This window comes from Rhinatrema bivittatum, chromosome 10 (genome assembly GCF_901001135.1).
Source record: "Rhinatrema bivittatum chromosome 10, aRhiBiv1.1, whole genome shotgun sequence".
NCBI classification, from domain to species: domain Eukaryota; kingdom Metazoa; phylum Chordata; class Amphibia; order Gymnophiona; family Rhinatrematidae; genus Rhinatrema; species Rhinatrema bivittatum.
Window position 1 is genome coordinate 45688287 of NC_042624.1, and position 22572 is coordinate 45710858.

The following is a 22572-nucleotide window of genomic DNA, read 5'->3' on the forward strand; positions in this document are numbered from 1 at the left end:
CCTTAAGTAAACCTTAGTCTGGCACTGACCTTCCCATTATGCCCCAGTCATGCCCTTTCCAAATACAGCAACAAATTATGGATATGCGTGATACTTCACGCATATCCAGCATAGCTCTCTGCTTCAACGGCAGGGGAGAAGAAAAAAGAATTCGCACTCACAAAGCGGGGAGTAGCTGGCTTGTTACGGCGGTTACTACCCCAAACCAAATAAGCCTGATACTTCACTTTCAATGCATTTCCAGCATAGCTCTCTGCTTTAACGGCAGGGGAGAAGAAAAACTGATACTTCACGCATATCCAGCATAGCTCCCTGCTTCAACGGCAGGGGAGAAGAAAAACAACCAATAAGGGCTGAATAACATAGTCTGGGTAAAACAAATAAGCATGGGTGTAGCTTGCTTATTGCGGCGGTTACTTCCCCTACTACCCCTAACTAATCAAGCTTGATATTTCACTTGGATGCAGCTCCATCACTGCTCTCTACATTAATGGTGGGGGTGGAAGGGAAATAGAACCAAAGAGCTAAGAGAAACAAATAAGTATGAGAAAAAATGTGTGAAGCTTGCTGGGCAGACTGGATGGGCCGTTTGGTCTTCTTCTGCCATCATTTCTATGTTTCTATGTTTCTATAAAAGATTTTACATGAAAGAACATTCAAAATAGTCTTCTGAGGTAAAAATATTCCTTATTTAATTTATATTCCACCTTTCAGGAACTTCAAAGGAGATTTGCAACATATATATTATATTTATATGCACTGTGATACAGACCAGAAAACTCTGCAAAAAAGACACTTGGAGCCTATATGGTATTAGGCCTATTGTAATCATGATGCATGTGGGCTTGGTCCTCAAAAAGCCACGAGTAAACTGAATTACAATATATAAACTATCTATGCCAAATCAGCAATAACTGCTAGTACTCAGTTTCAACCTTACCTATGAAAAGGCAACACTGCAAATATTGAAGCACCAATATACCTCTATAAGGGAGTGGCCCTATTCCCCTTCCTTAACCTGTGTGAGATCAGGATAGAGACCCAGTCCACCTTAATTCCCATAGAGGGAGAGTGCTGTATGGGTGGGATCCTGCTGGGCAGGATAAGAGACAGAGCCCAGCTAGGAACAGGAAGCCCCCATGCCTCCAGGAGAAATATGCCTCTTTGGTAAGCTAGTGTTGGGTAAACTGCTAGAAGATAAGCAGTCTACATATGCTAAATGCTGATTTTTGTTATAATAAAGTTGTATGAAGAAAGACTGGTGTCAGCATGGTTCCTGCCTCCAGCCTATGAAATTTCATTCAGCTATCCTACATATGATGTCAATTCTGAGATTTCTCTCTATGCTGAACACAGACAGAAACCCAAGTCACCAAGAGGAGGAAAAGAAAGAGAAAAAGTTTGTGTGTGCCATGATTAAAGAAATGGATTTGGGCAAAAGAAGAAGTACTGTTAATGCTGCAGAGCACTGAAGAACTGAAGCGCTCTTTCTCAGAGAAGAACACAGAAATTTTTTCCCCCTTAACAGAGAGTAGTCTTTGTGGCCTTTAGGGAAGAATAGTTTCAGGATTATAATGGTTTCTACAGAAAGTGAAGCTGCTAGAGTATGTGTGGTGTATGCACAGGGTGTGACCCTTCAGAAACAAGCTGTGGCTCTGCACTAAACACAAGAAGTCAACCGAGTGAAAACATGACTGAATTAGATATGCAAGCATTAATTTAGAGGCTCTTGGAAGGACAGAGGCAGCTGCAAGAAAGTTCCCTAAAATACCAGGCAGATTGGGCATATGCCTGGAGGGAGGAGGAAGCAACAGCAGTGCTTCTAAAGCTCAACTTGACAAAAGCCAAACCAGCACAGGACTTAGAACAATTGAAAGCAGAGGAATCACAACAGCTAAGTGAGTCACATGACTGCAGTTCTAACCTTCAGAGAGACAACAGAGAAAGCTAAAAGCAGCAGGTGGGCTGAAGCCAAATCAGACCCTGTATTGCAAGAACAGGGTGAGTACCAGGTGATTGATCCTGCAAGGAATGAGTTTGAGATACCAGAAAGCTCATGGTGGAGCTTCTTAGCCTACCCTGGAAGAGATAACAATAACTACCCAGATGGGGGCAGGACAGAATGCCTTCTCGATGCAGCACTGATTGGCTTATGGAAAGAAGCATGGAGGAGCCAGAGAGGGGTACGGCAGAGATCCCTGAGAGAGATGCTGTAGGCTGGCCAGAGGCACTGCAGAAGGGCCTGAGAAAGCCACTGCAGAGGAGCCAGCAAGAAGCACTATAAAGGAGCCAGAGAATGGCATTGTGGAATGGACAGAGTAACAGTGCAGATGAGTCACACCAGAAAGAAGATTGGAGGGCACTAACACAAGTGTAAGAGAGGCCACCATGGGAATACTCACATGAAGTCCAAAGAGTCCAGCCAGGAAAGGAGTGGAACCTGGAACCATCAATGGACTCATTTCAAGGACTGGGGGTGGACACTGTGCTAAGAGCATAATGAGTGGTGATAATAGTGCTATCTGGGATATCCCTAATATATGGGGGTGAGCTTGATCATAGAACCTTGACCCCTGACCCCACACCTACCTGGTGGGATGCCAGAAGAATGCAGGCATCCCACCAGGTAGGATGAGGCACGGGGGCAACTTGCAGGAATGACTGCTACTACCTTGAGATTAGTATCCTAATTCAATAAACGTACACACGGTTAATGCGACTCCAACATTGCTCTATGCTTCAACGGCAAGAGGAAATGTGAAAAAAAAAAGGATTTGCATCCACAAAAAAGCAGGGGAGTAGCTTGCTTGATACGGCGGTTACTACCCCTAAAATAAGCCTGATACTTCACTTTCAATTATATCCAGCATAGTCCTCTGCTTCAACAGCAGGGGAATGATGAAAAGATCTCTGCTTCAACGGCAGGGGGAATGTTGAAAAGATGATTTATATTCAGACAACAACCAACAAGTACTGAGTTGCACAGGCTGGATAAACATGCGTGGGAGTAGCTTGCTATGACGGCAGTTACTACCCCTAAACAATTAGCTAGATACTTCACTTAGATGCAGCTCCAGCACTGCTAACTACATTGATGGTGGGGGTGGAAGGGAAATAGATTGATGGCAGGGGTGGAAGGGAAATAGAAAAAAAAAAGTCACTTACCAGGGACAAGAGTAACAGATAAGTATGGGGGGAAAAAAAAGTGAAAGCTTGCTGGGCAGACTGGATGGACCATTTGGTCTTCTTCTGCTGTCATTTCTATGTTTCATTTCTATGTTTAAGGGGAGTGGGGAATTGAGTCACTTCTCTGGGTGGGATTCAGGGGGAATGAACACACTTGGCCCAATAGGTCCAGTTTGGGGGGCAGTTATGTAAGGGAGCAACTCTATCCCCTCTCTTTAACCTAAGCAGGACCAAGCTACAGACCTGATCCACCTTAATTTCCATAGAGGAAGAGTGGTCTGTGGGTGGAATCCTGCTGGGCAGGATAAGAGGCAGAAGGTCCACACATCTCCAGGAGAAGTAAGCTTCTGACCCTCTCTGGAAAGTTAGTGTTGGGTACACTGCTAGAAGGTAAGCAGTTTACATAAATATGGATGGCCAGTGCCATCTTGTGCTCCTACCATGTGACAGGGGATGACCAATGGCACCGGTGTAGCCCCTGTGACATAGTAAGGGCAAAGGCTATCGGCGCCATTTTGATTACTGGCAGCTGATGGCCCGAGTGCAGGCGATCACTCCCGGACCCCCGCTGGACCACCAGGGGCTTTTGGCAAGTCTTGGGGGACCCTCATGACCCCCACAAAACTTGCCAAAAGTCCAGCGGGCTCCGTGAGCGACCTCCTGCACTCGGACCGTCGGCTGCCAGTATTCAAAATGGCGCTGATAGCCTTTGCCCTCACTATGTCACAGGGGCCGCCAGCCATCCATCCATTGCTCCTACCATGTGACAGGGGCTGACCAATGGCACCGGTAGCTCCTGTGACATAGTAGGTCAAAGGCTATCGGCGCCATTTTGAAACCGGCAGCTGAGGGTGTGAGTGCAAGAGATGGCTGCTGGACCCCCTGCTGGACCACCAGGGAGTTTTGGTAAGTCTTGGGGAGGTCAGGAGGGTGGGGGGGGGTTGTTTAAATTGGCTCCTTTAGATGGCCGAATGATTCGTCGAAGATTCATTGTGGGGAATTCGTGGGGAATCGTGGGGAATCTCGATACGTTTCGCTTCCCCACAAATATAACGAATATGTCCCTATACGTTGCAAATTGCCAATTCATAGGGAACGAATGCACACCCCTATTGTATACCATCATTCGGTTTCGCCATCAGAACAGTTTACAGAATCATGCAACATGTAGTCTAAACATCATCACAGTATCTTATCATGTAGTGTAAGTTGATTACATATAGTAGTTATTACTTGTAAGGCTCATTATATACAGTAAAGGTATTACAGCAAAGATATTACATAGACACTGTTGTTACATATAGGCTTGGGTTAATAAGTGAGGGAGAGAGGAATGTGTATAGGTTGGGTGAGGTATTATACATTTGGATCTCTAACAGCAGGGGTTTAACAATTCAAAGTATCTTTATATGAAGTGATTTATGCTATATGAGTTCAGTTGGGTGATCCATTGTTAAGAGTTCTTTGGTAGATCTGGGGATGTAGCATTTTTCTTGTTGGGTTGCGTGTGTACTTGGTAGTCTGGTTGGATGAGTGAATTTGAGTAGACTCTGGTGAACAGCCAGGTTTTCAACTCTTTTTTGAACATTTTAATGTTTGGTTTTGTTCTTATTCCAATTGGTATTGAGTTCCATAGTGTGGGGCTGGCGATGGATATGGCTCTCTCACGTGTTGTGTTTAGTCGAGTGGTTCTTGAGTGAGGGATTTTGAGGAGGCCTTTATTCGTTGAGCGTAGGTTCTGTTTTGGAGAATTACGATGGATTTGCTTAGCCAATTGTTTTGTTGTCCAATGATTATTTTATGCAGGGTTGTCAGTACTTTGTATTCTATTCGGTATTTTATTGGGAGCCAGTATAATGAGATGAGTGTTGGTGTGATGTGTTCATATTTTTTTGATCCAGTTAGAATTCTGGTGGCTGTGTTCTGTAGGATTTGGAGAGGACGGATGGTAGTGAAAGGTAGTCCAAGGAGTAAGGCGTTGGAGAAGATGAGTACTTACAGAACTATTCTGAAATCATCTTTTGTAAGGAATGGTTTAAGACATCTGAATGTCAGTAGTTTGTGATATCCTTCCTTTATCTTGTTGGTTATGTGGGTTTTGAAGGATAGTTCCTTGTCAATGATGATTCCTAGATTTCGCTTATGGGTGACAGGTGAGATTACTGTTTTTCGGTTTTCAGTTTTGAGCGGCTTCATGAGGGTGGTGTTGTTTTTTTGTCTAGGATGATTAATTCAGTTTTGTCAATGTTTATTATGAGTTTCAGGTCATTTAGTTGCTTTTTGATTTCCGAAAGATAGATAGCTGTTCTATCGTATGTATCTTCCAGAGTATTTTGTATAGGGACCAGTATTTGTATATCGTCAGCATATAGGAAGTGGGTCAGTCCAAGATGTTCTAGAGTGTGACAGATTGGGAGAAGGTATATGTTGAAGAGTGTAGCTGATAGGGCGGATCCTTGTAGTACTCCTGTGTTGAGGTTTACTTTATTCGAGAGGTTGTTGAACATTACTTGGAAATTTCTATGTGAAAGGTAGGAGGAGAACCATTTTAATGATACCCATGATTCCTATTTCAGATAATCTGTCGATTAGGATGGCATGGTTGACTGTGTCCAAAGCAGCTGATAGATCCAGGAGGAATAATAGGTAACTTTGTCCTTTGTCAAATCCTCTGAGCACTGTGTCATTTAGCGAGAGCAGGAGATATTCTGTGCTTAAGTTTTTCCTGAACCCGAACTGAGAGGGGTGAAGAATGTTGTTTGTGTCAAGGTAGTTGGAGAGTTGGGATTGGGTGATTTTCTCTAAGATTTTTGCAATGAACGGTAAGTTTGATGTAGGTCGGTAGTTTTGAATGTTCTCTGGGTCTAGGTTGTTCTTTTTTATTAATGGTTTAATAATAGTAAAACCATACTAATAAAAAATAAATATTTTAAAATAGCTGATGAATAACACAGATTAATTAAAAACTCATTTAAAAATGTTCCAAACACCAATAAAATACACATTGAATAACACCAATAATTAAAACTAATAATATAGAACCTCCCTCCTTGCTTTCCATACCTGGAAACATTTGATTTCCAGATGCCCTGAGATTGTCCTGAATTAGCAAGGGGAGAAGGGGATGGGTGGTGGTGTACAAACTGACTCGCTCTGTCATACACACGCACATGCTCTCTCTCAAACACACTCATACACAATGACGTTCATTCACCCACGTGTTCACGTAGAGAATCACACAAGCTCACACACATGCACAAAGACACATGCTTCATTTCTCACTCACTCCCATTTTGCCCCTCTAAAAGCACAAGGGCAGCATCAGTCTCCTTCATCCACCCATGGATAGGACTCTTCCTATTTCTTTGGTATAACCCCACTGCTCCAGCCTGCTTCTGCTCCCCTTGGTCACAAGCACCTGCTGCTTCAGCTTTCTTTTCTCTCTATAGCCATGCAGGCTGTTCTTGCTCCCAGTGCTGTGTTGCCCACAGCTCCAGTTCTCTCTTTCTGACATACATGGGTCCCACAGCTCCAGCATATTGGTCCCTTTGGCTGCATGGGCCAATGGCTCCAGCCTTCTGTTCCCAATGCTGCGAGGACCCTGCAACTCCAGCCTGCTTCCTCTTTCAGTGGCTGCAGAGGCCCACTGCTTCAGCCTTCTGGTCCCAATCCTGCGCAGGCCTACGGCTCCAATCTTCTGTTTCTGATGTCATGTGGGCCCCATGGCTCCAACCTTTTGTTTCTGACACTGTTCAGGTCCTGTGGCTCCAACCTTCTATTTCTGATGCCATGTGGACCCCATGGCTCCGACCTTCTTCTGACACTGTTCAGGTCTTGTGGCTCCAACCTTCTGTTTCTGATGTCACACGGGCCTAGCTTCTCCAGTCCCCTTCTTTTCTATGTAGTTGCACAGACTTGCTGTTCTAGCTCCTGATGGCAGCAGCCATGGCATCTTCTCCTTCCAGCACAGGTACCTCTTCTACTTCTGGGCTGTGGTGCAGGAAGGAGGAGATGCCATTGCTGAGCCACCTCCAGAACGGTGGTGCTGTAGGTGGCTGCCTAATTTGATTAGTACATCTGCAAACCTTGAGTGATATGGGTTGCATTGTGAATCCTAAAAGGTATGGGGTAAATGGCACAGTAGCCGTTGCAACTCTAAAGGGACACAATAGGATTGGATGTTGGATTTCATGTGGGATTTGATCTAATTTGAGTAGAGGAGCATAAAATCACTGTTGGACAGACCTAAGGGACCTTTTTGGTTATCTGCCATCATTTATGATGTTGCTATGTTACTATATTAATACAAATCTTTGAAGACAGCACTTCAATGGGCACTGGCCAGATGAAAAATAATCAGTAAAAAATAAAACTGATCAGAAACGAAATTCCCGGCTGTCATGTAGTGCTAGCAGAGATTCATATTGCCTCTCATGAGAAATCTAGAAGAGAATTTAGGACAGTAGATCTAATCTCTCATTTTTATAACTGCATTTTGTTGTTTGTACCCTTGACTCAGACTGATTATTTGGTCAAAACATTTACATCATGTTATGTGTGTTATGCTTTAATGCAATTTACAGTTTTCCACAGTTGTCTTTCTTGCATTCTTTGATGATGTGGTGATCAGTGATGATTTGCTAAATTCTTTGCTGCTTCCGGCATTTGAGAGATGTAGGATTAAATGACCATATCACCTATTGTAATTGCTGAGTCTGAAGTGTGATTGTCTCCTGTATTTGTCTTCTATTGGATATGCAATTTAGCCGGGGATTTTATGTTTTACTATTGAGTTTCTTCCTGCTTATTTGGTGTTCCAGATAAATCAAAATCAGTTTCTGCTGGGATATGGCATAACCACCCTTCATTTCAACATCCTGTGGATTTTTCACTTAATTTATATTCCTCCCTCCTACTCACTTAGCCTAGCCATTACAATGAGAGTCCTGAGCTGGGGGCCACAAACGATGGATCCCTGTGGACACTGCCATTGTTACTCCTATGTCTGGCCTCTATTGGATTGATAACTGGGGCTCCCTTCCCTCAGGGGTCGTGAATGCTGCCTCCGCAGCATCCCTAACCCCAGCTGACCCAGGGAGCAGAAGGTCTGGCTGGAGAACTGACCTGGGTCCTCTGCCTAGCAATGCACAGCACGACCAGAGAGCTTCCAGGCCTGCTGCGATCTTGTTTTTAGACCAGTTCTGATCTTGTGGACTTTCCCTATTTTTGTTGGTGGTTTGCCATGTAATTGTCTTTTTTTTATTAATGTCCTGTAATTTATCGATTGTCAAATGTGGACACATTGTCGCAAAGTCTGCAATTGCGAGTGGACTTTGCACTAATTTTCAAAAGGAAAAAGTATGAGAATCCCTTTGAAAATTGCCTTGGGGTAAAGCATACGCAGACATTTGCACCTGCTTATTCTGTGGATACTTTTTCCATATGAAATAATGTGCATAGATTAAGACTGTATTGTTTACCTTCTCCAACCTAAATGCCCCCCTTGGACCTTCCCAACACGTCCCCTTCTTACTTGTTTATAAGCATGCACATTCTTGATCCTTCCTAACAGCCAATTTAGCCAGGTAAATAGATACTCACCCGAGTCAAGAGTTTCTGAAAATTGACTTCTGTAAATTTCATAGTGTGATTTTTTTTTTATTATATCACTTTGCATGTGAAGCTTTTCTTTTTCCCTGTGCTCATAAAAACTATGTACAGTATAAAACTGTTTCCATGCTGCCAGACTTGGGATTGTGCTATGCATCACAGAATATTACAGTTTTCCCCTGCGCACTGACATTCTCTGCTACCAAATACTCATCATGAAAAAATGAGTTCAGGGGTAAGGAATCAAGACAAATTAAAATAAAAAATGGGTGTACAGTTTTCCTATACTCACACATGGTCATATACAGTACCTATAGCAGCTTGAAAATGAGTAGTACATGAATAAATAAAAACTGCAAAATGCTCAAGATATCCGCTGGAGTATTTTTCATGAAAAATATATTTCTACACTTCCCTGCTGTGGAAGAAGCTCATAATACAGTTAGTGAAATGCGGGGAATATATTACACCAAATGCTATGGGAAGCATTTTCTCTAACGAATGGAGGTACGTGTAGGGAGAAAGTGGAAATACATTAACAAATGTACACACAGACATTCAGCACACAAACCTACTCGATTATTTTTTTCTGACGCTGCAGGATCTGTCATCCAGGCTCCAAACCGAGATCCAGATGTCTTGACTGTAATGGGTCCTGTAATTTTCATCAATTTACCACATGCTGAAATTAGAAAAACATAGAGGCACATCATGAAAATTAACCTAAACCAAGCCTAGTCACGCTGTGGTAAAAGTGTCTGAACAATGAGGCCAATTGACTATGATATATGTTTATGCTAATGAATTGCATTGCAGGCTTGCAGAGGGAAATACAAACTTCATAACACAAGTTGGGGACAATTTTCATATGCGTGACTGGGTGCAAAGTCCACGGGTACTTTTATACCCATGTACCTTGTAGTTAATTGTCACAGGAAAACTACCTGGGTATGTATGTATTGTCCCATCCATGCCCCAGGATGACCCCTTTTAATGTATCTATTTTATTAATTGTTTATTTATTTAAGTGATTTATATTCTATATTTTCACCCTCTTTCCCACTCTGAGGGTTGCAATTTACACCAGGGAGATCTATCTGGGTAAACCCTAAGCTATCCAGTAGGAAATGGGACATTTTAACACAATTTCCCATTTTGTTTCAATTTGTTTTTTAAAACAAATGAAATGTAATTTGGTTTGTTTTGGTTTTTTTTGCTTTAAAAAGAATGAAAACAAATGAAATTTCAGTGTTCAGGGAGGTAGCAGAATCAGGAGGAGGGCCCACTACCCCAGGGCTGCCCTCCTGATTCTGCTACTTCCCTGAACCCTCTTACCATGTTGATGTGCTTCATGGGGCAGAAGCAATCCCCAGTCACTCCTGCCCTGCTGGTGTTATGATTAAAAATGGCACCAATAGTTTGAGGCTAGCAACATTTTTAATTTTATCTGTAGCAAATGGTATCAGCCTGAAGCTGCCTGGTGCAATTTTGTATGGAAAAGTTCACAATGGCATTCATGTTGGTCTGCCAGTGCCATTGTTAATTTTTTTGTACAAAATGGTGCCAGCCAGTATCAGGCCTAGATTGAAACTATTTTATATGGAAAAAATTATAAATGGTGCGGGTCTTCATCTGCTGGTGCCAGTTTTAATCAGAGGACCAGTGGGGCAGGAATGATTGAGGGTTGATCTTTCCCTGTACAAAATATCAACATGGTAGAAGGGCCTGGGAGTGGGGTTTGTTTGATTTTTTTCTTTTTTTTTCTGGGACAGGGTTGACAAATTTTTTTTTTTTTTTTTTACTGTTTATGTTTCATTTATTTTGTTTGTTTTTTGTTTTAAGAAAATGAAACAAAGAAAAATGAAAAAACTCCATGAAAAGAAAACCACAATGAAAAACAGTCTTTGCACACCTCTATTACCCAGTTAGATCCCTTTGAAAATTGTCCTTATGTTCAATGCAAATAGGCATATGCAGAATAAAAAAAATCCATTTTATTTATTTATTCGATTTATATTCTGATTTTGGTTCATTCATTTGTTTCATAAGTCACAGTCATTCATTAGGTTCATTTTATTCATTCATTTGTTTAACATTATAGTCAATGGAATAAGCAATACAGTTACTTTGTGTTACCAATCTGCTAGGGAGTTAGCTATCTGGTATGCTCTCCTCCTCCAGAGGGCAGAAGTTAGCAATCTGCTGTCACTCACCCTGCCAGGAGGGCGGAATTGGCAATCTGTTCTGCTGTTCTCCTGAAAGGGGAAGGAGTAGCGTTAGAACATGACCTGCTCCTCCAGAGGGGAGGAGTTAGCTATCTGTAGATGTTAGTGAACTGCTGTTAGATGCTCCTGTAGAGAAGGAGGTAGCAATCTGTAATGGATCAACTCTCCAAGGAAGAGGAGTTGGCAATCTGTATAGTAACACTCTTCTGAGGAGAGGAGAGGACAATAGGTATATTGTACTTCGCTACTGAGATAGCAATCTATCATGCCTCCACTACAATCTGTATATATATAATCTGTAGCAATCTGTATATATATAATCTGCTGGCAAGTCTGAAGGAAAGAGGAGTAGCTGTCTATATAATACTTCCGTGAGTGGAGTTAGAGGTCTGTAGTGGTTAGCTCCCACAGTGACGATAGGAAATGACCACTAGGAGGAAATGGTGAATCCCTGGGCCGATGGCAGATGACAGCACCCCCAGGAGGAGATCCTGAGAGGAACCACTGGCTAGGCTAGAATATGAGATAAACATAAATAGTTCTTTATTAAACTGGAAGCTGGACCACCAGGGGTGGCAGTAGTGAGTTGCTGTGTTTGGCAAGGCTGAAGTCCTTCTAATACTGGAATATAATCTCTGGGTCGCTGAGCTGTAGAGAGAGACTAGAAGTAGTGAGTAGACAGGGTATACTGGATACAAGGTGGTACACTCACAATCGTAGATGTCTGCAATGGTCTCTATGCCACAGAGAGTCTTCAGTACATTCAGGAACAGGAGCTGTAGGCGAGCACTGGTTCCCACAAACAGTCTGTAATAAGAACTCACAATTGCTGTATATGAAATGGCTTCTAGAGTAGAAAAGAGTCTGTAAAGGATTATAGGAACATGGGCCCTCGTGGAGTGAGTACCGGTTCCTATCTGTGATCTTGCCAAAGTAACTCTTGATCTCCATACCTGCGATAACATCTTGGATGGAAGGGAGTCTTCAGAGCTATAGAAATGTAGGCCCTCGTGGAGCGAGTACAATTCCTATGTAATAGAACTCACTGTGTTCACATCTGCGATCGCCTCCAGGCAATGAGGAGTCTTCCGAGTGTTCTGGCAATCTGAAATCAAGAAGAGAGAGTTGAGCCCCTGTAGAGTGGGTACTCTTGGTAAGTTTGAAAAGGCCGAGCAGTGGGGAAGGCTTCCCCTCGCTGACTCAGATCGTTGTTGCAAGTATCGTGGACTGCCGAAGTAAGTCCTGTTGGAGTTCCTTGCTAACTCGTTAGAGGTTAGCAAACAGAGACCTTTTAAAGTGCAAATGGATGATGTCACTACGGGGGATGCCCCCAAGGTTTGCACCCTTGCTGGTACAAAGTCTGGCGCGCTCCCTTACGTCATCAGGATCATGGCGGATCCAAAGCATCAGGCCAGCCCGGGAACACCGGGACCAAGAGGCGGAGAGAAGCTGAGGCCACATCTGTCCATCAGAGCCGAAGGGAGTCGCATCCCAGGTACAGAGGGTGGAGCGAGGGGTGAGAAGAGGCATGAATGCAATACTTTAGAAAATCCCAATTTGGATGCCCAATCATTTCTAATGAAACTGGTGCGTAGACTTCATCAGAAGAGTTAAGGCATACAAGCGCATCAAGCTTGTCAGTGTGCCACCAAATGTGACATGAAGAGCCCAAGCATGTGCAATGGGGCAAAATGATACCATCAATTGCAGAAATTCACCAAGACACCATCAGAGGAGCAACATAGTAACAAGAGTGCCCAGATCACCCCAAGGTCTGGCCAGTTTTACTGCTATTTTTCAAATAGTGGCATGAGAGGGGCAAAGCAGCACCAAGTGTAGAATGAAGAGCTCAAGACACCATGAAGGGAGGACAAAGCACCAAAAGAGGCAGAAAACCATATCAAGGCAATGATGGAGGATGAAAACAAGTGAAAGATTGGCATGTAGACCCCAAGGCATCTTGAGACAAGCAAATCAGCTACCCAGAGTAGTAAGGACACCCTAAGGCTCCAAATGATGGGCAAAAGGCACCAGCCAAATTGGTAGAAAGCCCTAGTCAGAGAGAAGCAAGAGGAAATCCCTGGAAGAGGACTGATATAATTTCCTTATGGCATCAATAGGTGAAGTAGTTAACTGTTTAGGCTTAGAGTTGTTCTTCACTGGAGGCTAAGATGCTACTGACTAGAGGCACCAAATGCTCATTAGCCACTAGCTGTTTAATATTCTGTGATTCAGGGAATCCAGAACTCAATTCTGAATCAGCTTTTGCAAATACTGCTTCTATTACCTCAGAAGAGTAATCATAGAGAAGTGTGGTCCTGATTCCAGGTGCTGCACTTCTGCAGCCCTTGCCTTTGCAAGAATTGTCAGCCAATGGAGTTTGAAGAAAATATCCAAGCGGGCATAAAACCATTAAAGATAACTGGGATTGTAAGACCTATATAAAGCATTGGATATCTAGAGCAAGACCAAGACTTGGCAAGTACCATAAGACAAGGGCATTTGGACAGCACTGAGAAGACATCCATTGTAGAGGAGGAAGCACCCTAAGATACAGACTCACTTGGAGTAGTGGTGGAAGCAGTTTTGCTGGCAATTATTAAAAACTAAAATGGTAGGAGCAGAGCAAAGCAGCAAGAAGAGCAGCCAAACCCCCCCCCCCCCCAATAATTTATACCTCAAGGGTTGAGGTAGGAAGAAGAAGAATGGAATCAGAGGCACCAGTAGGAGCAAATCGGTACTTGGAGTGGCATGAAGGGATGAGGAATGGTGCAGCAAGCATGCAAAGCAACAGATGGCCAAAGCAAGACCAAACGTTGGCAAGTACCAGAGGGGAAGGGGATTTGGAAAGCACAAGAAGACAGTTGGAGCAATGGAAGAAGCAGCCTAAAGTATCAAGTCTGTCTTGGAGTGATGGTGACAACAGTGGAATTGAAGATGAGTGTAAACTGAAACAGTAGGAGCAGAGCAATGCAGGAAGATGACTAGCCAGAAAAAAAAAACCCTTAGCTGTATCTAGGATTGGGGCAGGAGGAGGAAGAATGGAATGAAATGCCTGAAGAGTATTGTAGCAAGTGTGCAAAGCAACAGGTTGCCAGGGCAAGACAAAGAGTAAGCAATTAACACAGGGAAAGGGGATTTGAAAAGAATCTCAGACAGGTGGAGTGAGGAATGTAGTTAATCCTACCAGTAGCACATGCTTCTGCCAATCTGGAAAGGTTAAGTCATATTCATGTTATATAGATATAGCTGGAACAGTAAAACTACAAATCGCTCATTAAATCATTTATGGTTCCATCTGTTACTTGTGTAACTGTGGTGACTGTAGAGCTAATATATGCAGACAAGTACTGACCCCTCAAGACAAACTGCAGGAAAAACAGCACAAAGTCATCAAAAATCCCAAGGCTTAGAGTGTGGTCCATCACAAACAGCACAAAATGTCTAACCCCCCAAGGCTTAGACTGCAGTCCATTTTGAACATCACAAAGTTGCCTAAACCCCCAAAGGCTTAGCTGTGGCCCATCACAAACAGCACAAAGGTGTCTAAACATCTAAAGCTTAGAATGCAGTTCATTGCAAATAGCACACAGGCCTAGACAGCAAAATGGAAAATCAGAAAAAAGGTAGGGTGGGAGAAGAAACATCTATTCCTTTTTCAATTTCTGTTTCTGGGGATAAAACACACCAGTATGACCAACAAAGTAGCAAGATGAGAGAACTAGGTTGAGACCCAAACAAAACATGGCAGCACCAAAATTCCCATGCTGGTACATCATAGGCATGGCAGCAAGGCTCCTAAGGTGGTACATTTTGGGCATGGCAGATAGGCAGAGTAGTAACAAGACCCCTAAGGTGGCACATCTAGTATATGGCAAATAGACAGAGTAGACCTAAGTTGGTATATAAGGAGATATTACAAAATAATGTATGTATTGATACTGCAATTGTACTCCCATTCACAGTACTGTCACACACAAAAATACATATATAGTGCATGTATACTGAGCTGTGCGTGTACTCAGAGCTGACTGACTCTCCACACACAAAAAAAACCCAACCCTGTTAAACACTAACAGAACCAAAATGAGTGGCAGCCTGTTAAGACTCCTCTTCAGTTGCTCACCTCACTGGTGACCAGACAGAAAGAGACAAAAAAAAAATAATTAGCACAACTACAATTACCACTCTGACCTTCCCCCAGTGAAGAGAAAAATAAAAAACACCAGCAGGGTCACTGCCTCTGTATTTCTGGCACAGTGAGTAAGACCACTCCAGCAGAGTGAAGATTGGAAGCAGCCCTTTACGAGAGCCAAATCCAAAAGTTTCTAGCTTTATTTTAAACTCAGAGAGTGTCTCCAAACACGTCCTTCTCTACCAACTGCTAGAGAGGAACTACAGAGCTGCTTGCATATGCTCAGTCTTTACAATGGGATTAGGTCAGTGTCTCTTGATCCAGATAGCAGCTATAGGTTTGTTAAAAGATTCTGGAGGTATCTACACCAGGGGTGGCCAACTCCCATCTTTTAGAGCCACACTGGCCAGGTTTTCTGGATATCCACAATGAATATGCAGAAAGCAGATTGGTATACAGTGGAGGCAGTGTATGAAAATCTCTCTCATGCACATTCATTGTGGATATCCTGAAAACCTGGTCTATTTGTGGCTTTCAAGGACCAAAGTTGGCCATCCCTGATCTCTATCTTCACAGGACTGCCATAGACTTCAGTGGGCATCATAGAATAAGTTGAAAATTTTCTCTTTGTTCATGGGATCCATTCATTTTGGGGGTCCATAAATGAAACAAACATGGACTCATTCATTGCATTTTATCCTTTCATTTTAAACAAATGCATATTCTTAATAAACAGTTCACTTGTCATGCTTGAATTTGTTATAGCACTTTTTTCAAGTAATTTATTGAGGATACCAATTAGGACTGTACTGAAAGAAACCCCTGAAGGCAGATGCATGCATAAATTAAATGTAAGCTTCTAAAAATAAGCATTATTTAGAGTCTGGGTCATATTTGAGCAAAATAGTTGAGCTTGTTTAAAAAATGAATACAAATGGTTGCCCAAATGCTACCCATATGACTGATGACTCTAATTCTGCTATAAAACACTTCGGGCAGGGCCAGTACCAATCACTAGGACCTTCCCCCCATGCTCACATTGCTGAAGTGCTCCTGCTGCTGCCCTGTCAAAAGGAGACCAACGCTGGGTGTGGTGCTTCTAAATATTGCTGCAGGTCACTAGTGCATCTTTCTCCCGAGAAAGAGCGAGAGAGGCCAATAGAAGGAAGCAGTATTGAGAAACACCAGGCTGCTAATGCTGCTCTCCTATTGCCAGAGCCAGTCTGGGGCAAACATGTAAGGGAAAAACAAGGCTGTAAGTAGTGGCATGTGTGAAGCTGGCATTTTTCACTGGGGTGGAGGAGGGTGCCAATTTCAGTTTTTGCACAGGGCAATGATTAGCCTAGGGCTGGCCCTGGACATAAGCACAAGAAACAAATGTAATATTTCTCTCTCAATGTTCCTTTTGTCTTTTTACATCTATAGTGTGTTCTGTTCTTACAGTTGATTCACCCTCGATCTTTCTGTACTGCAGATGATAAATATCTTTGGATATTTTTTTTTCCTACAAATAGCACATGTCTTAAAAGGTCCTGTTCAGGAGATGGGCAGAGTAGGCAACATATTTTTAACATGGCTCAACAAATGAATTCCAGGCAGGCAAGAGGTGGAGCCACTATAGATGCTTCATAACACCCTCCATACATCTCCTCTAGGGCATACATATTTAGGTCCTTAATTTTCATCTCGTATGGCTTTTGGTGCAGAACCCGCAACATTTTGGCTGCCTTTCTTTGGCCTACGTCTAGCCTAGCTATATCCTTTCAGAGGTATAGCCTCCAGACCTGAACACAATATTCTAGGTGAGGTCTCACCAACAAGCTGCACAAAAGCATTATCACCCCTTTTTTCCTGCTAGTTATGCCTCGCAGTACGCATCCCTCTGGCCACCACTTCTCACACAGTTTTAGTGCCTTGAGGTCATCGGGTACTTTCACCCCCAAGGTACTTCTCTTAGATGGTGTATATCAGCTTTTCACCTCCTATTCTATACTGCTTCTCAAATTTCTGCACCCCAAATGCTTGACTCTTAGAGAGTCATTTTTAAATAACCCACATAGGCTAAAGTCTGTGGATACTTTTACCTGCAGGCTTGAGCCCATAGTTTTTAAAGTGATTTTGTGCACCTGAATCTGCTTTGAAAATCTGTGTTGTGTGTTTCACTGGCACCAGCATACACACCTGCTTAGGAGGTGGCGTAACTTTGTGCATGTCCATTTACATGCATTGTTTCAAAAACTGAAAGCACGTGTGTGTAAGTTTTGAACCCTGCTCCAAATTGGCTCCCCAGAGTGGCTCTTTATAGTGCAAATGAACGTGCACATGAAATGACTTTTTCGTACACTTTTAAACGCACAGTCCCTGGGCAATATTGGCCATTTAGGTGTGTAAATCATTTTGAAAATTTCTCCATTAATTTACAAGCATTCAGCCTCTCCTCAAGTTTTGTTTTTGGTTTTTTTTTTAGATCACTTCTCATTCTGTCTACTCCCTCAGTGGTGTCCACTCTGTTGCAGATCTTAGCATCACCTGAAAAAAGGCAAACATTTTTCCCTCTAAACTCTTTGCAAAATCACACAAAGATACTGAACAGAACTGTCCCTAGAACCAATCCCTGAGGCACTCCACTAATCACTTTTTTCTCCTCAGAAATAATTCCATTTCCCACTACCCTCTGTTGTTTAGTGCTCATCAAGACTCTAATCCAGTTCACTACATAGGGACTTACCTCTAAGCTGCTCAGTTTATTGAGTCTCTTATGTGGGACAGTATCAAAAGCTTTTCTGGAATCCAGGTAAACCACATCCAGTGCATGCCCTTGATCTAATGCTTTAGTCACTCAATCAAAGAAATCAATCAGATTTGCTTGACATGATCCTCCTCTGAAAAAAACCATGCTGTCTTGGATCATTAAAATTTGCCACTGTACCTGAGGACTAGAGGGTAGCTAATCTAATGCCAATTAAAAAAAAAAAAAGTCTCCCTAAGTGATCCAGGAGACTACAGACCAGTAAGCCTGACATTGCCGCTGTAACATTTAGATTAGGGCGAGCTGGTCAATATGCTGCAGTGCATTTGAATTGTCAGAAGGCAAGTGACAAAGTTCTTCATGAAAGGCTCCTGAGGAAATTGAAAAATCAAGGAATAGAAGGCAGTGTCTTCTTATGGACTGGCAACTGTTTAAGAGATATGACACAAACAGTAGGACGGAGGGTAATTTTGCAATCACCATGTAATATAAGCTATGTCAACTTTAAAAGCAGACTTCTGTGCATAGGTTTGCTTTAAAAAGTTACCCACAATAATGCACACAAACTGATCTGTGCAAAGATAAATCTGCTCTTTGCAGGATATAATTGTGCATGCTAATTTACAGTACATGTATATGTTTTAAAATAGAAAGTGCATGTAATACCAAATCCACCTCAACTTTTTCCTCCCCCTCCCGCAGAATGCTTCTCTTTTTTGCACATAAAAGTATGCATAAAATAGGATTATACACATACTTTTATGCATACAAAACCTGGGCAATTTTATAACAAACCATTTAGTGGACGTAAATTGCTTTGGAAATCATCCATGAAAGGAACAGATTTCTCAGTAGAGAGGGGTAAGCAGAGGAATGGTTCAGAGATCTATACTGGGACTCAAGTCATTTAACTTATTCATTAATGATCTAGACAAGGAGCAATAAGTAAGGCGATCAGATCTGCAGAAGAGACAAAATTATGCAGTGTGAGTAAAGCTCAGACTGTGAAGAAGTGCAGAAGGCCCTTGTGAGACTGGAGCATTTGGCACCTCAATGGCAGAAGTAATTTAACATTGGCAAATACTAGGGATGTGAATCGTTTTAGGACGATTAAAATTATCGTCCGATAATTTTAATATCGTCTTAAACCGTTATGGAACACAATACAATACAGATTCTAACGATTTATCGTTATAAATCGTTAGAATCGTGAGCCGGCACACTAAAACCCCCTAAAACCCACCCCCGACCCTTTAAATTAAATCCCCCACCCTCCCGAACCCCCCCCAAATAACTTAAATAACCTGCGGGTCCAGCGGCGGTCCGGAACGGCAGCGGTCCGGAACGGGCTCCTGCTCTGAATCTTGTCGTCTTCAGCCGGCGCCATTTTCCAAAATGGCGCTGAAAAATGGCGGCGGCCATAGACGAAAAAGATTGGACGGCAGGAGGTCCTTCCGGACCCCCGCTGGACTTTTGGCAAGTCTCGTGGGGGTCAGGAGGCCCCCCACAAGCTGGCCAAAAGTTCCTGGAGGTCCAGCGGGGGTCAGGGAGCGATTTCCCGCCGCGAATCGTTTTCGTACGGAAAATGGCGCCGGCAGGAGATCGACTGCAGGAGGTCGTTCAGCGAGGCGCCGGAACCCTCGCTGAACGACCTCCTGCAGTCGATCTCCTGCCGGCGCCATTTTCCGTACGAAAACGATTCGCGGCGGGAAATCGCTCCCTGACCCCCGCTGGACCTCCAGGAACTTTTGGCCAGCTTGTGGGGGGCCTCCTGACCCCCACGAGACTTGCCAAAAGTCCAGCGGGGGTCCGGAAGGACCTCCTGCCGTCCAATCTTTTTCGTCTATGGCCGCCGCCATTTTTCGGCGCCATTTTGGAAAATGGCGCCGGCTGAAGATGACAAGATTCAGAGCAGGAGCCCGTTCCGGACCGCTGCCGTTCCGGACCGCCGCTGGACCCGCAGGTTATTTAAGTTATTTGGGGGGGGTTCGGGAGGGTGGGGGATTTAATTTAAAGGGTCGGGGGTGGGTTTTAGGGGGTTTTAATGTGCCGGTTTTTCGATTTTTTGATTTTTTTCGATTTTTAACGATTTTTTCACGATTTTTCACGATATTTTACCCCCCCAAACGGCAACAATACGATTCCCTCCCCCTCCCAGCCGAAATCGATCGTTAAGACGATCGAGGACACGATTCACATCCCTAGCAAATACCAAAGGATGCACATGCGCAAAAATAAGCCCAAATTTGAGAACAAATTTCACTTGATTTTACCTAGATAACTAAATAGTTACCAGGGTTTAGTCGTCAGCAGCCTTTGTGGGTAAAAGTTCCTGCTCTGTTTAATAGTGTGGGTGCTTTTACCAGTACTGTAAGGGGGCAGGAGTGGGAAACGATTTCCAGGAATTTCATTTTGAAATCCCTGTGCATGCTTTATAGCACCTATTGTAGAGCAGGTGGAAAGCCATAGGCACAGACGTACCCATGGTACTGGCTGGCCCCAAAATTTTCAAAGGGGAGTTTCCCTTTGAAAATCCACTAGCAGACCATTGGGAACAAAAGTACCTGTGGCCCTGCAAGCAATTTAGGGACTTCAAAAGTTGCTCTCTATATGTAACCAATGCTGGCTTCCACAACATTAGGAGTTACCTACAGACTTTAGAGCTCTCGAGTTGACTTGGCTAATGCAAGCAATGGGCTGGTTTTAAGACTGGGATCATCACAAGCGGCCCTGTTTCCTTGGAGGGGTTCTTGGTTTTCTGTATGTAAATCGGCCATTTTTTCCATTGTGCAGCAGGAAAAGTTCCTGTCACATGCTGAGAGCTGTCAATTATTTCTTGAATTTCAAGTGCTGTGGTGACAGTCAGAACCTAACTGCAATATATTAGTTCTTATGGCTTCCAAGAACTATTACAACATTAGCATTATGCATCCGATATGCTTAATTACTTTTTCACAGTGGGGTGAGAATTAGCAGAACTTCTTATTTTTACACATTGCTTTCATTTTTTCCCTATCTTTATTTTTCTAGCAAGTCTTCTGACATACAAGAATTAATGTGTGGTACAAAAGTTTGGAAGTGCTGGACTTTATTGCTTTCCTCATTGTTTCCTGTGGATCTGGGCCATGTAAGTGATACGAACATAATTACATGACTGAAGCGAGCAAGTATTTTTGACTTTTTGCCCTTAGATTGTTTTGACATTCTGCTCTGTGTGCTTTCCCTATCCAGTTCCAGATGTTGCTGATGTCAGCAGAGTGCGTTTGCATGTCTGAGAAGAGATACTAAGCCTCAGACATATAGGGCCCAATGTTCAAAACACATTCAGCACTATTTAGCCGGATAAATGGGACTTATGCGACTAAGTAGCAGCTGCTGAATATGTCCGTATGTTCAGCGGCTTCTGCTTAGCTATATAAGTCCCTTATATGGCTAACGTAAGCACAAAAAAAGTGGGCGTGCATTGGGTGGATCAAGGGAGGAGCAAGTCAGACGTATAATTTATATGCCTAACTCCCAGTATTCAGAGCTGGATATATAAGTATATGTCTAAGTTTAGATGCCCCATTTAGCAGGTCTAAACTTAGCCGGGTAGACTTATCTGCAAAGTGTGCACATATACGTGTATATTCAGCAGCTTTGCTGTGCTGCTGAATATACATTGTAACTTAGCCAGATAAGTTCTAATCGGCTAAGTTACTTACATGGCCAGCTTTGAATATTGGGTTCTTTGAGATGAAGTTGATAATGCAGTATAGTGGTAGCAGGCCTAAATATCTGAATTAAAAGGATTTATTTGGGGATGCAAAGATGCATGGAGCATTTTGGTAGCATTTTCAAACTCAGGACACAATTATTTATATTTGCTTTTGGTGGCAAATAGATTTTTTCCAGAAATTTTGCAAAGCTCCAAGTGGAGATGAATCATCCCCCATAGTTCACAACACTTCTTCCAGCTAAAAGGGAAGGTCCTTGATAAAACTGATGCCAGAGATCTGACTCTTGCTGTGACAAGAAAAGAATGAACCTCTGGGAGATGAAGCACATCATCTTTATATTCATTGTCTCAAGCAGAAGCCTGTGGCTTCCAGGTTTTCATGTAAGCCATCAAGCCTCTTAGATGGCATATTAGCATCCAGCTGCTGCACCACCTGGCCAGCCAAGAATGCATACTGTCGAGAATTTTACACATCATTTGAAAAAGGGTATAAGAAAATTCAAAATTCTTTCACTATCAAAGAGAAGTTGACAGAAAATGACATTCTGTATGATATAGTACGTTCTGTGCTGAAATAACTGAGAATCGAGCCCCTAAGATTTTCATCAAAATCCCCATGTCTTTAAGCTATAATGTCTCTGGTAAGTTTTGTCTCATGAATGAATAATTGATTGTGCACAAGTATAAATCTCTACAGGTCATTACTGGATATCTCTTGCGTCCGCCTGAATCATTTTTTTATTTGTTTCATGAGAAAAAATATCTACTTGTTAAAACTCAGAGATATTTAGCCATCTGTGGATCCAGAATTTTATAGATTAGAAACCTTGGCAAATACTCATAATTATCAATCAGACTATCAGACAAATGGTCCGCAGGTGCTAAATGCCAAGATACAGAAGGGCATTATTTGGGTTTAATTGTTCAACAGTATATAAGCTATTGAAAG

At 42.8% G+C, this 22572-nt stretch overlaps 1 protein-coding gene and 1 long non-coding RNA gene across 2 annotated transcripts in view; one reads left to right on the top strand and one right to left on the bottom strand.

Annotated features, from left to right (window-relative positions):
- The window catches only part of LOC115100066, a 251836-nt gene that overhangs the window by 56486 nt on the left and 172778 nt on the right, over nucleotides 1–22572 (top strand). The window contains exon 2 of the long non-coding RNA XR_003858951.1: nucleotides 20936–21032. This is a non-coding gene — a long non-coding RNA (uncharacterized LOC115100066). The remainder of the gene's footprint in view (nucleotides 1–20935; nucleotides 21033–22572) is intronic.
- OLFM3 (olfactomedin 3) overlaps nucleotides 1–22572 on the bottom strand; it is a 109089-nt gene that overhangs the window by 2680 nt on the left and 83837 nt on the right. The window contains exon 5 of the mRNA XM_029618235.1: nucleotides 9372–9478. Within this exon, the coding sequence (XP_029474095.1) occupies nucleotides 9372–9478 (107 nt within the window). The remainder of the gene's footprint in view (nucleotides 1–9371; nucleotides 9479–22572) is intronic.